The sequence below is a fragment of the Cherax quadricarinatus genome, chromosome 11, assembly GCF_038502225.1.
Source record: "Cherax quadricarinatus isolate ZL_2023a chromosome 11, ASM3850222v1, whole genome shotgun sequence".
In the NCBI taxonomy this organism is placed as follows: domain Eukaryota; kingdom Metazoa; phylum Arthropoda; class Malacostraca; order Decapoda; family Parastacidae; genus Cherax; species Cherax quadricarinatus.
In genome coordinates this window covers 53,403,674-53,417,197 of record NC_091302.1, presented here as the reverse complement: position 1 = coordinate 53,417,197, position 13,524 = coordinate 53,403,674, and the positions used below count along the sequence as shown (strand labels likewise).

At 39.1% G+C, this 13,524-nt stretch overlaps 1 protein-coding gene across 5 annotated transcripts in view; it reads right to left on the bottom strand.

Moving 5' to 3' along the window:
- Positions 1-561: 561 nt before the first annotated feature.
- The window catches only part of GAPcenA (GTPase activating protein and centrosome-associated), an 86,805-nt gene continuing 73,842 nt past the window's right edge, over positions 562-13,524 (bottom strand). For 4 of the 5 annotated variants that reach the window (XM_070084135.1, XM_053775055.2, XM_053775054.2 and 1 more), the window contains 2 exons: positions 3,772-3,951; positions 563-2,883 (listed from right to left, as the gene is read on the bottom strand). In XM_070084135.1, coding sequence (XP_069940236.1) covers positions 2,668-2,883; positions 3,772-3,951 — 396 coding nt within the window. In that variant the 3' untranslated portion in view covers positions 563-2,667. Of the gene's footprint in view, positions 2,884-3,771; positions 3,952-13,524 lie in introns of all 5 variants that reach the window. The other variant, XM_053775058.2, reaches the window with a different exon arrangement.

Genomic DNA, 13,524 nt, shown 5'->3' with positions numbered 1-13,524 from the left:
CCCTACCCTGCCTTCCTTCCCCGACAGATTTATATGCTCTCCATGTCATTCTACTTTGATCCATTCTCTCTAAATGACCAAACCACCTCAACAACCCCTCTTTAGCCCTCTGACTAATACTGAAGAGGGGTTGTTGAGGTGGTTTGGTCATTTAGAGACAATGGATCAAAGTAGAATGACATGGAGAGCGTATAAATCTGTAGGGGAAGGAAAAAAAATATATACATATGTACACATATAACCTAGGTAGTAGGTTGGTAGACAGCAACCGCCCAGGGAAGTACTACCGTCCTGCCAAGTGAGTGTAAAACGAAAGCCTGTAATTGTTTTACATGATGATAGGATTGCTGGTGTCCTTTTTTCTGTTTCATAAACATGCAAGATTTCAGGTACGTCTTGCTACTTTTACTTACACTTAGGTCACACTGCACATACATGTACAAGCATATATATACATACCCCTCTGGGTTTTCTTCTATTTTCTTTCTAGTTCTTGTTCTTGTCTATTTCCTCTTATCTCCATGCGTGTTGTAAGAGGCGACTAAAATGCCAGGAGGAAGGGTCTAGTAACCCCTTCTCCTGTATATATTACTAAATGTAAAAGGAGAAACTTTCGTTTTTCCTTTTGGGCCACCCCGCCTCGGTGGGATACGGCCGGTGTGTTGAAAGAAAGAAAGAAGTATACATATAAAAAAAATACATGGGACTTCACAGTCATAGCCCTGTTCCTGTAGATATATTGGTAATTACAGTGCACCAAGTTCATTGTCAACTGACAAATGCTGGAGGAAGTGTTAGAAACAGTCCTTCAGAGCTCTGATGTAGAAATACACATTTCACACTGAACTTCAAAATGCAGTTTTCTGCAATAAGGTGCCCTGGGGGCTCACATGGCAACATAACCAAGATCAAAGACAGTGGAACCAATTGTTGATTAGAGGCAGAATGCAGGGGCTGACCAAGACACATGGACACACACAAAGACACAGGCTTGCACACAGAAAATTCTGCTACTGCATGCATATCACATGCATACTAAGTACCAGGAGAGAAAACAGTAAACATAAATACAGACAAGAACTCTCATCCAACATGAAAACTTGGTTTGAAATTACACACCTATATGAATCACAGGTATATCAGGCAGTATTTCACAAAGTAAGTGTCATAAGTGGAATGAGCTCAACAGTGACTCAGTTGAAGCTAACTCCAAAAAGCAGCTTAAAATTTATATATGACAAAGCTCAATCATGTTGGTTGGTTGAAAGTTAAGAGTAGGAGCTCACTCCCCACAAAGCCATAACTCCCTCCAGATATACATGCTAAATGAAGATCTAAAGAGAAAATGTGATAAAGGATGCTAATGGCCAAGGAATATAGGATCTATGCCATCTTGGTGGGTGTTGAATTCACTGACCTACAAAACAAGGGCATTATCAAACACTATATTACTAACAAATGAGGATCCATCTCACACTAAGCACTTCTAAGACACCATGTTTGGGAATAATCCAAGGACTGCTAGTAAGCCAGAATGAATGGCCATTCCAGTGATTCTAGAATAGTAATACAGATTGCCACAAATCCTAAAGGAAGCTCTGTGGCCCCCAGCAGCTCAGCAAAACACAAAGTGAAGAAGGAAATATCCATCTAGAGGTGAAATCAATGTATACGCAATAACAAAGGCTGACAGCTGGGGGTTCAGCTCAAATGCTCCCAGCTAATGATGGTTACAGCTAGTAAGCATCAACAAGCAGTTGGAGGCAAAGGAGACACATTGCTGTTAAAAGCAAGCAATGAACCTTACTGGGCATATTACTGCAATATATTCCAGGTGGGTCTCCTAGGGTATTCCACCACAGAAATATACTCTATGGACTCTTTATATGCATATTTTTTTATGGTGAATTTTCAATGGTACACAAGTATACAGAAACTGAATCATAGAATAATATCCTCATGAAGTGAAATGACACTGACAATAGTCAGTTTATATTGCAAGACTAAGTATTTATACCAGTGTACACACAAAATAATTGCTACTTGCATAAAGGATCGTGGAGAATCTAATGATTACTTTAGAACAGCTGTTGCTTGGTTACTATAGAATATAGTGTAATTACAAAAATAAACACACTTGACTTATCTCTCAGCAGGCAATCATTCATACACACCAAGATATAGCTGGTAATATTCATTATTTACACAGAAGTGAAAACACTATGGCAGCCTTCAATCATAACTGTTCATATCTATGTAAAAAGAATGCATTTTATGATGCATTCTCTCTCTATCTCACTTAATATTGTCTGAAACAAAAAGGACTTTTTTATAAACAACAGTAACTTATTAACTTGGGTTATATGATAATTAAGTAATGTCCTCATATTTATCATAAACCCAAAATTTCTCACAAAGGGCATGTATCTAGTAAGCATCTACCAAACTGTATCTTATAATTTATCTGTAGTACAGACAATATTTTCATCCAAATCACGTACAGTATGCCAAAATTAATTATAATTCACATCTTTTCATAAATATCTGCAAAGCAGTCACTTTTGATTGTTTTAATCACTATCTCTCCCAAATATTCACAAATAAATCCTTTTAATTTGTAATAAATGAAGGCAGGTCTAAATTCTGTAAACACATTAGTAGGTAAATCTACATTTTCTCTGAGTTACTGTCTCTGCTATGCTGACGCTGCAGGCTACTATGTCCCACTGCAGCACTGCCATAAGGATTATTACCAATGACACTTCCACCTGTAGAGGCTGTGCGTTCCTTTAATGATGAAATCGAAGTGAGTGTCTTTTGGAACCAGGTATTCTTTGTGGCCTGTAACTCTGTCATTGCTGTGCTCAGCTGATGTGTAAGATCCTGCAACAAGATATTCTCTCAAATTTTGGGTAAATACTCTACAGAGAAAACTCTAAAATATTTCATATGATGATAAGCTAGTTATACTTGCCTTGTACTGTACTCAAAATGCAAATACCAGAGAAACTGACTGATAAGCCACCTCATGATAAAATTATTTCCAAAAGTTAAGTGTTTATTGTTTACACAATAAGAAGCACAGGTAGATGAAAATATCCTCAACAAATACAGATTACAGTCAGCCCAACAAATTTGCAATATTCTAAATTTTATGATTCTGATTACTGGTACACAACATTTTTAATTAGGGGTCTCTCATAAATAAATTCTAATATCACATTATTGCTTTGGCTTGGCATACTACCCCTAAATTGAAAACTAAAATAGAACTTTACTGAAAATGTTCTCTGTTTCCTTAGGGTCATTCTTTCTTATGTCAACCATGTATTAATGAGGCTAGAATGATATTAAAAGAAGTATGGCTTTTGAAACAATTAATGAGCCCAAATATAAAACAAAATGTATTACATGGGCAGTATTTAGTAGTGCAGTTTTCAGTTTCTGGAATCACTGTGACTGCTAGTAATGTAACCCTTGAAAATTTGAATGGCTGACTATATATTCATGAAAACTAATTTTTTGGTTCTTTAATCATACTTAAATATGAGTCTTTACAATCTGCTTAGTATGTGAAATCTCTCAACAACATCACTATACAGGTGAGTACAAATGGGAAGTGAACCTGTCTAGCACTCAGCAGATGAAGGATCAAGCCTCCACCTCGTCTTGCACTGAATGACCTATACGAGTTTAGCGCTTAACACAAATTATTATCAACTACATCACTAGAGAAAAAACTTTACAAGAGTCAACATTAAATTCACTAACCTGATTTTTACACTCTGACTCTACAAGTGCTAACTTGGTTTGTGCCAACTCCAGTTCCAATTCACGGACCTGCTGGTTGAGCTTGGTCACAAGTGGAGATTCCTCAATACCCAGCTCTACTGGTGGGCCTGTGACAGGTGACAAGATACCACTGCAGGTCTCACAAGAAGACACTTTTGCCTAAGAAGAGAAAGACAGAAAAAAAAGTTAGTTAAGTTATCCTATGAAATTATGTACTATACTAAGTTACAGCAATTTCTAAGTGAAATTAAAATCTTCCCTTAAGGTGTTATCTGAAATTACAAATTGTTCTAAAAGTTGCTGACTGATTTTACCGAAAATTTCGTACCAGATAGTATTATGATTTTTTATTCACAAAAGAGGAAGTTTTAATTTTTGATGATTTCCAAACGGAAAATGTTCATAACCTGTGTACATTAAGGCATGAGACACAACCTGCGCAGCCCAATCTCCCTACCCAATATTATTAAAGTTTCAGCCACAATACAGAGAATTTCAGGCAAAAAGTGTCCCCTATAAAATATAGCCCACTAAACATGAGCCAAAGTAATATTTCAAGCCCCTTTATTAGGTCGGAATTCTTCTTAGTCAATTACAATGTCTCAAAATTTCAGCCATTCAACTGGGGGTTGGATGTGAGATGAGGTGAAGGTCTACTTTATGCTACATTCAAGGTACAGTATATTTATAGTTTGCTTGACCTGTGCTGTCACTATTAGCACATAGTAGTTTCAAAACTCTAAGACATACAGCATTATATTATGCTAAAATTGGGAGAGGGCCTATATACTGCAGGAGTTAAATGCATTTAAAAATGGATCTGCTTCGTTGAGCATTGTACAAGTTAAGTGCAAGTTTATTAAATATACTCACCCATCAGAAGAAAATTTGTAAGCTCAATAATCTGAAAAATGGTCAATTGTTTAGACATGATAGCCCTTTAAACTTAATCTTCTGTCTACCCCAATATGCATGATGTACTTTTACCCTCTCTCTCCAATCTTTCCTAGGCCAACCTCTACCCCGCCTTCCCTCCAGTACAGATTTATACACTCTCAAAGTCATTCTATTTTGTTCCATCCTCTCCACATGTTTGAACCACCTTAACAACCCCTCCTCAGCCCTCTGAATAATAATTTTGGTAATCCCACACCTCCTTCTAATTTCCAAACTACGAATTCTCTGCATTATATTCACACCACACATTGTCCTCGGACATGACATCTCCACTGTCTCCAGCCTTCTCCTTGTTGCAACATTCACCACCCATGATTCACACACATATAAGAGCACTGGTATAACTATACTCTCATACATTTCCCTCTTTGCTTCCATGGTCAAAGTTCTTTGTCTCCACAGACTCCTCAGTGCACCATTCACCTTTTTCCCCTCGTCAATTCTATGATTCACCTCATCTTTCATAGACCCATCTGCTGACACGTCCACTCCTAAATATTTTAATACATTCACCTCCTCCATACTCTCTCCCTCCAACCTGATATCCAATCTTTCGTTACCTATTTCTTTTGGTATCCTCATCACCTTACTCCTTTGTGGGGAAAATTCTCCAGTAAAGGGGGTATCTCTAAGCCCTCTGAGGAACTTAGCCCTCCCAGAAGGGCTAGTGGATAAGCAGTAACTACAACATACACAAGTGGAAGTGGTAAGGAGTGGAAAGACCTTCCTAGAATGGGTCAGTACGTCTATTAGTGCTGCTCTATTCTAGAGCTCTTTTGTAAAACTCAAAAGGAAGTAACTTAATTAGATGTGCATATTTCATCATAAATTTTTTATTTATTTTATTATCACACTGGCCGATTCCCACCAAGGCAGGGTGGCCCGAAAAAGAAAAACTTTCACCATCATTCACTCTATCACTGTCTTGCCAGAAGGGTGCTTTACACTACAGTTTTTAAACTGCAACATTAACACCCCTCCTTCAGAGTGCAGGCACTGTACTTCCCATCTCCAGGACTCAAGTCCGGTATGCCGGTTTCCCTGAACCCCTTCATAAATGTTACTTTGCTCACACTCCAACAGCACGTCAAGCATTAAAAACCATTTGTCTCCATTCACTCCTATCAAACACACTCACACATGCCTGCTGGAAGTCCAAGCCCCTCGCACACAAAACCTCCCTTACCCCCTCACCCCCTCTCTCCAACCTTTCCTAGGCCGACCCCTACCCCGCCTTCCTTCCACTACAGACTGATACACTCTTGAAGTCATTCTGTTTCGCTCCATTCTCTCTACATGTCCGAACCACCTCAACAACCCTTCCTCAGCCCTCTGGACAACAGTTTTGGTAATCCCGCACCTCCTCCTAACTTCCAAACTATGAATTCTCTGCATTATATTCACACCACACATTGCCCTCAGACATGACATCTCCACTGCCTCCAGCCTTCTCCTCGCTGCAACATTCATCACCCATGCTTCACACCCATATAAGAGCGTTGGTAAAACTATACTCTCATACATTCCCCTCTTTGCCTCCAAGGACAAAGTTCTTTGTCTCCACAGACTCCTAAGTGCACCACTCACTCTTTTCCCCTCATCAATTCTATGATTCACCTCATCTTTCATAGACCCATCCGCTGACACGTCCACTCCCAAATATCTGAATACATTCACCTCCTCCATACTCTCTCCCTCCAATCTGATATTCAATCTTTCATCACCTAATCTTTGGGTTATCCTCATAACCTTACTCTTTCCTGTATTCACCTTTAATTTTCTTCTTTTGCACACCCTACCAAATTCATCCACCAATCTCTGCAACTTCTCTTCAGAATCTCCCAAGAGCACAGTGTCATCAGCAAAGAGCAGCTGTGACAACTCCCACTTTGTGTGTGATTCTTTATCTTTTAACTCCACGCCTCTTGCCAAGACCCTCGCATTTACTTCTCTTACAACCCCATCTATAAATATATTAAACAACCACGGTGACATCACACATCCTTGTTGTCTAAGGCCTACTTTTACTGGGAAAAAATTTCCCTCTTTCCTACATACTCTAACTTGAGCCTCACTATCCTCATAAAAACTCTTCACTGCTTTCAGTAACCTACCTCCTACACCATACACTTGCAACATCTGCCACATTGCCCCCCTATCCGCCTTGTCATACGCCTTTTCCAAATTCATAAATGCCACAAAGACCTCTTTAGCCTTATCTAAATACTGTTCACTTATATGTTTCACTGTAAACACCTGGTCCACACACCCCCTACCTTTCCTAAAGCCTCCTTGTTCATCTGCTATCCTATTCTCCGTTTTACTCTTAATTCTTTCAATAATAACTCTACCATACACTTTACCAGGTATACTTAGCAGACTTATCCCCCTATAATTTTTGCACTCTCTTTTATCCCCTTTGCCTTTATACAAAGGAACTATGCATGCTCTCTGCCAATCCCTAGGTACCTTACCCTCTTCCATACATTTATTAAATAATTGCACCAACCACTCCAAAACTATATCCCCACCTGCTTTTAACATTTCTATCTTTATCCCATCAATCCCGGCTGCCTTACCCCCTTTCATTTTACCTACTGCCTCACGAACTTCCCCCACACTCACAACTGGCTCTTCCTCACTCCTACAAGATGTTATTCCTCCTTGTCCTATACACGAAATCACAGCTTCCCTATCTTCATCAACATTTAACAATTCCTCAAAATATTCCCTCCATCTTCCCAATACCTCTAACTCTCCATTTAATAACTCTCCTCTCCTATTTTTAACTGACAAATCCATTTGTTCTCTAGGCTTTCTTAACTTGTTAATCTCACTCCAAAACTTTTTCTTATTTTCAACAAAAATTTGTTGATAACATCTCACCCACTCTCTCATTTGCTCTCTTTTTACATTGCTTCACCACTCTCTTAACCTCTCTCTTTTTCTCCATATACTCTTCCCTCCTTGCATTCTTCTTCATAAATGAAGAAGGATAATGAAGTTAAGCCACTGGGTATGAAATCTTTCTTATGAAGGCAGATCAGGATCACTGAATCTCCACTCTTTTTGAAAGCTGCACAATAAAGGAAGATAAGATTGAAAGAATTAGAGGCAAGACACAATGTAGGATTGCAGATGAGCAAGGAGGTTTTAGAGTGGGTATGGGATGTGTAGATCGAGTGTTTATATTGAAGCATATATGTGAACAGTATTTAGATAAAGGTAGGGAAGTTTTTATTGCATTTATGGATTTAGAAAAGGCATATGATAGAGTGGATAGGGGAGCAATGTGGCAGATGTTGCAAGTATATGGAATAGGTGGTAAGTTACTAAATGCTGTAAAGAGTTTTTAAGAGAATAGTGAGGCTCAGGTTAGGGTGTGTAGAAGAGAGGGAGACTACTTCCTGGTAAAAGTAGGTCTTAGACAGGGATGTGTAATGTCACCATGGAAGTTTAATATATTTACAGATGGGGTTGTAAAAGAAGTAAATGCTAGGGTGTTCAGGAGAGGGGTGGGATTAAATTATAGGGAATCAAATACAAAATGGGAATTGACACAGTTACTTGTTGCTGATGATACTGTGCTTATGGGAGAGTCTAAAGAAAAATTGCAAAGGTTAGTGGACGAGTTTGGGAGTGTGTGTAAAGGTAGAAAGTTGAAAGTGAACATAGAAAAGAGTAAGGTGATGAGGGTATCAAATGATTTAGATAAAGAAAAATTGGATATCAAATTAGGGAGGAGTATGGAAGAAGTGAATGTTTTCAGATATTTGGGAGTTGATGTGTCAGCGGATGGATTTATGAAGGATGAGGTTAATCATAGAATTGATGAGGGAAAAAAGGTGAGTGGTGCATTGAGGTATATGTGGAGACAAAAAAACGTTATCTATGGAGGCGAAGAAGGGAATGTATGAAAGATAGTAGTACCAACACTGTTATATGGGTATGAAGCTTGGGTTGTAAATGCTGCAGCAAGGAGGCGGTTGGAGGCAGTGGAGATGTCCTGTCTAAGGGCAATGTGTGGTGTAAATATTATGTAGAAATCTCAGAGTGTGGAAATTAGGAGAAGGTGTGAAGCTAATAAAAGTATTAGTCAGAGGGCAGAAGAGGGGTTGTTGAGGTGGTTTGGTCATTTAGAGAGAATGGATCAAAGTAGAATGACATGGAGAGCGTATAAATCTGTTAGGGAAGGAAGGCGGGGTAGGGGGTCATCCTTGAAAAGGTTGGAAGGAAGGGGTAAAGGAGGTTTTGTGGGCGAGGGGCTTGGACTTCCAGCAAGTGTGCGTGAGCGTGTTCGATAGGAGTGAATGGAGACGAATGTTATTTTGGACCTGACGAGCTGTTGGAGTGTGAGCAGGGTAATATTTAGTGAAGGGATTTAGAGGAACTGGTTATTTTTATATAGCCGGACTTGAGTCCTGGAAATGGGAAGTACAATGCCTGCACTTTAAAGGAGGGGTTTGGGATATTGGCAGTTTGGAGGGATATGTTGTGTATCTTTATACGTATATGCTTCTAAACTGTTGTATCCTGAGCACCTCTGCAAAAACAGTGATTATGTGTGAGTGAGGTGAAAGTGTTGAATGATGATGAAAGTACTTTCTTTTTGGGGATTTTCTTTCTTTTTGCGTCACCCTGCCTCGGTGGGAGACGGCCGACTTGTTAAAAAAGAAGAAGAAAAAAAAAAAAAAATTAAGATATGCAAGTAGAAGACAGGCATGAAATTAAAAGAAAAAATAAGATATATAATATAAAGGGAGATATAAATGGGGCCTTAAGGATATCTAACCACGAAGGAACTTGAAAGAATGGTTTAAAGTTTGATAAATTCGGAAAGTAAAGAGGCAAGTACTGTTTTGCCAACAGAGTTGTAGATGAGTGAAATAATCTGCTATGTATAGGTATTACAGCTAGGATCTTGGAGAGATTTAAAATAGGTTAGCCAAATATATGAGAAGGGTTCGATTTCAGAAGAAGTTATTAAGCATGGGCCTGTGAGCCCACTGCAATTCTCATTCACTTTTATGTTCATTACAGATTAAAGCTTTAGCCCAAAATAAATAGTTAACGTTTTATCAAATGCATTCATACTTTGTGCATATTCATTGTATGTATGTATGGAAAGCTTACATATGTTTAGTAGCTGCTGGTCAATATTTATGCTATGATTATCATATGTCAAAATGTATGAGGTAATGGTATTGAATAAATGAAGGCAGGGTAAATAAACCCCTGTAAATTCAGCAGGAAAATAAAGAAAAGGGTTAATTTACAATGAGATAAGCAACTTTGTATATTTACATGTACTGCTCTTACATACATTGTGTATTAATGGTAATCAGTAATGATCAGAAATGCTCTGTATACCTACACACTTTCTGCATGCACAATCAAATATCACTATATCTTTTTACTGTACAAACACTATATCATGCTGCAATAAATCTTCGTCTTTTGCCTTTATCTAATGCAGATATGGTTTGGCCCCGACTGATCCATATTACTGATGTTTCCTACATAATTTGGCTTTACTGAAGTAAATGAAAAAAAAAAAAATTCATATATGTATATATATTTTTTTCAACAAGTCGGCCGTCTCCCACCGAGGCAGGGTGACCCCCAAAAGAAAGACAATCCCCAAAGAGAAAATACTTTCATCATCATTTAACACTTTCACCTCACTCACACATCATCACTGTTTTTGCAGAGGTGCTCAGAATACAACAGATTAGAAGCATATACGTATAAAGATACACCACATATCCCTCCAAACTACCAATATCCCAAACCCCTCCTTTAGAGTGCAGGCATTGTACTTCCCATTTCCAGGACTCAAGTTCAGCTATATAAAAGTACAGTGGAACCTCAAATATCGAACTTTCTTCGGTCTAGAAGGCTGTTCGAGTCCCTTTACCAAATGAATTTATTCCCATCAGGAATAATGTAAATTAGATTAGTCCATTTCAGACCCTCAAAAATACACTTATAAAAGCACTTACAAAAATACACTTACATAATTGGTTGTGTTGGGAGCAGTTCGATTTCTGAGGTTACACTGTACGTAATCAGTTTCCCTGAATCCCTTCATTAAATATTACCCTGCTCACACTCCAACAGCTCATCAGCTCCAAAATAACATTCGTCTCCATTCACTCCTATCAAACACACTCCCGCATGCTTCCTGGAAGTCCAAACCCCTTGCCCACAAAACCTCCTTTACCCCCTCCCTCCAACCTTTTCGAGGATGACCCCTACCCCGCCTTCCTTCCCCTACAGATTTGTACGCTCTTCATGTCATTCTACTTTGATCCATTCTCTCTAAATGACCAAACCACCTCAACAACTCCTCTTCAGCCCTCTGACTAATACTTTTATTAACTCCACACCTTCTCCTAATTTCCACACTCCGAATTTTCTGCATAATATTTACACCACACATTGCCCTTAAACATTACATCCCCACCGCCTCCAAATGTCTCCTTGCTGCAGCATTTACAACCCAAGCTTCACACCCAGGTAAGATGTTGGTACCACTACACTTTCATACATTCCCTTCTTTGCCTCCATACATAACGTTTTTTTGTCTCCACATATACCTCAACGCACCACTCACCTTTTTTCCTTCATCAATTCTATGATTAACCTCATCCTTCATAAATCTGTCCGCTGACACGTCAACTCCCAAATATCTGAAAACATTCATTTCTTCCATACTCCTCCTCTCTAATTTGATATCCAATTTTTCTTTATGTAAATCATTTGATACCCTCATCACCTTACTCTTTTCTATGTTCACTTTCAACTTTCTACCTTTACACACTCTCCCAAACTCGTCCACTAACCTTTTTCTTTAGAATCTCCCATAAGCACAGTATCATCAGCAAAAAGTAACTGTATTAATTCTCATTTTGTATTTGAATCCCCATAATTTAATCCCACCCCTCTCCTGAACACCCTAGCATTTACTTGTTTTACAACCTCGTCTATAAATATATTAAACAACCATGGTGACATTACACATCCCTGTCTAAGGCCTACTTTTACTGGGAAGTAGTCTCCCTCTCTTTTACACACCCTAACCTGAGCCTCACTATCCTCATAAAAACTCTCTACAGCATTTAGTAACTTACTACCTATTCCATATACTTGCAACATCTGCCACATTGCTCCTCTATCCACTCTATCATATGCCTTTTCTAAATCCATAAATGCAATAAAAACTTCCCTACCTTTATCTAAATACTGTTCACACATATGCTTCAATGTAAACACTTGATCTACACATCCCATACGCACTCTAAAACCTCCTTGCTCATCCGCAATCCTACATTCTGTCTTACCTCTAATTCTTTCAATAATAACCCTACCGTACACTTTTCCTGGTGTACTCAGTAAACTTTCTTCTTTCTTTCAACACACCGGCCGTATCCCACCGAGGCAGGGTGGCCCAATCTATTTTATCCCCTTTCCTTTATATAAAGGGACTATACATGCTCTCTGCCAATCCCTAGGTGCCTTCCCCTCTTTCATACACTTATTAAACAAAAATACCAACCACTCCAACACTATATCCCCCCTTACTTTTAACATTTCTGTCATGATCCATCAGTTCCAGCTGCTTTACCCCCTTTCGTTCTATGTTAAAATCAACTTATAATGCTTGTCAACGTAAAAATCTGACCACGACCTACATTGAAAAACTCGACTTATATCATTCATCCCGAACGCGGCCCTCTGGCCTGAGCGCCTCAGCTGAGCTAGTGTGACATTGTTTACAAGCTGGGGCGGACGGTTGCATGCATACATTCGATAAATTTTGTATTATTCCAGTGTTTTTAGTGCCTGTAACTGCTAAATAAGCCACCAAGGGCCCAAAGAAAGCTTCTAGTGCCTACCCTGTGGTAAAAAGGGTGAGAAATACTATCGTACCACGGTCAGCTGCTGCTGTAGCACCATTAGCTACTGCTGCACCATGGTCAGCTGCTGCTGCTGCTGTAGCGCAGTCAGCTGCTGCTGTAGCACAGTCAGCTGCTGCTGTAGCACTGTCAGCTGCTGCTGCACCATGGTCAGCTACTGTTGTAGCACCATCAGCTGCTGCTGTAGCACTGTCAGCTGCTGCTGCACCACGGGCAGCTGTACTATTCAAAGATGTGGAGAGACTGTTATTGGTGTGGCTTATCAAGAATACCGAGAAACAATTAACCCCAGAGGGTTAGCCACCCAGGATAACCCAAGAAAGTCAGTGTGTCATTGAGGACTGTCTAACTTATTTACATTGGGGTCCTCAATCTTGTCCCCCAGGATGCGACCCACACCAGTCAACTAACACAAAGGTGAACAGGAGAAAATGCCTGAAACTAGTGCTTGTATTGGTGAATTTAAGGCCAGCAAAGGTTGGTTTGAGAGACTGAAGAATTGTAGTGGCATACACAGTGTGATAAGGCCTGTTCTGGAAGAAAATGCCAAACAGGACCTGCATTACTCAGGAGGAAAAGGCACTCCCAGGACACTGTCTCTCATCACTCAACATTACATCTTCAATAAAGGTGTCATTTATTCTTCATTTAGTACACTAGCACATGCACAATATATATATTGTGCATGTGCTAGTGAACTATATATTGTCCATGTATCCTTCTTTTTGTGTTTAGGAAAATGTATATTTCATGTGGTAAAATTTTTTTTTTCATACTTTTTGGTGTCTTGAACAGATTAATTTGATTTCCATTATTTCTTATGGGAAAAATTAATTCGACTTACGATAATTTTGTC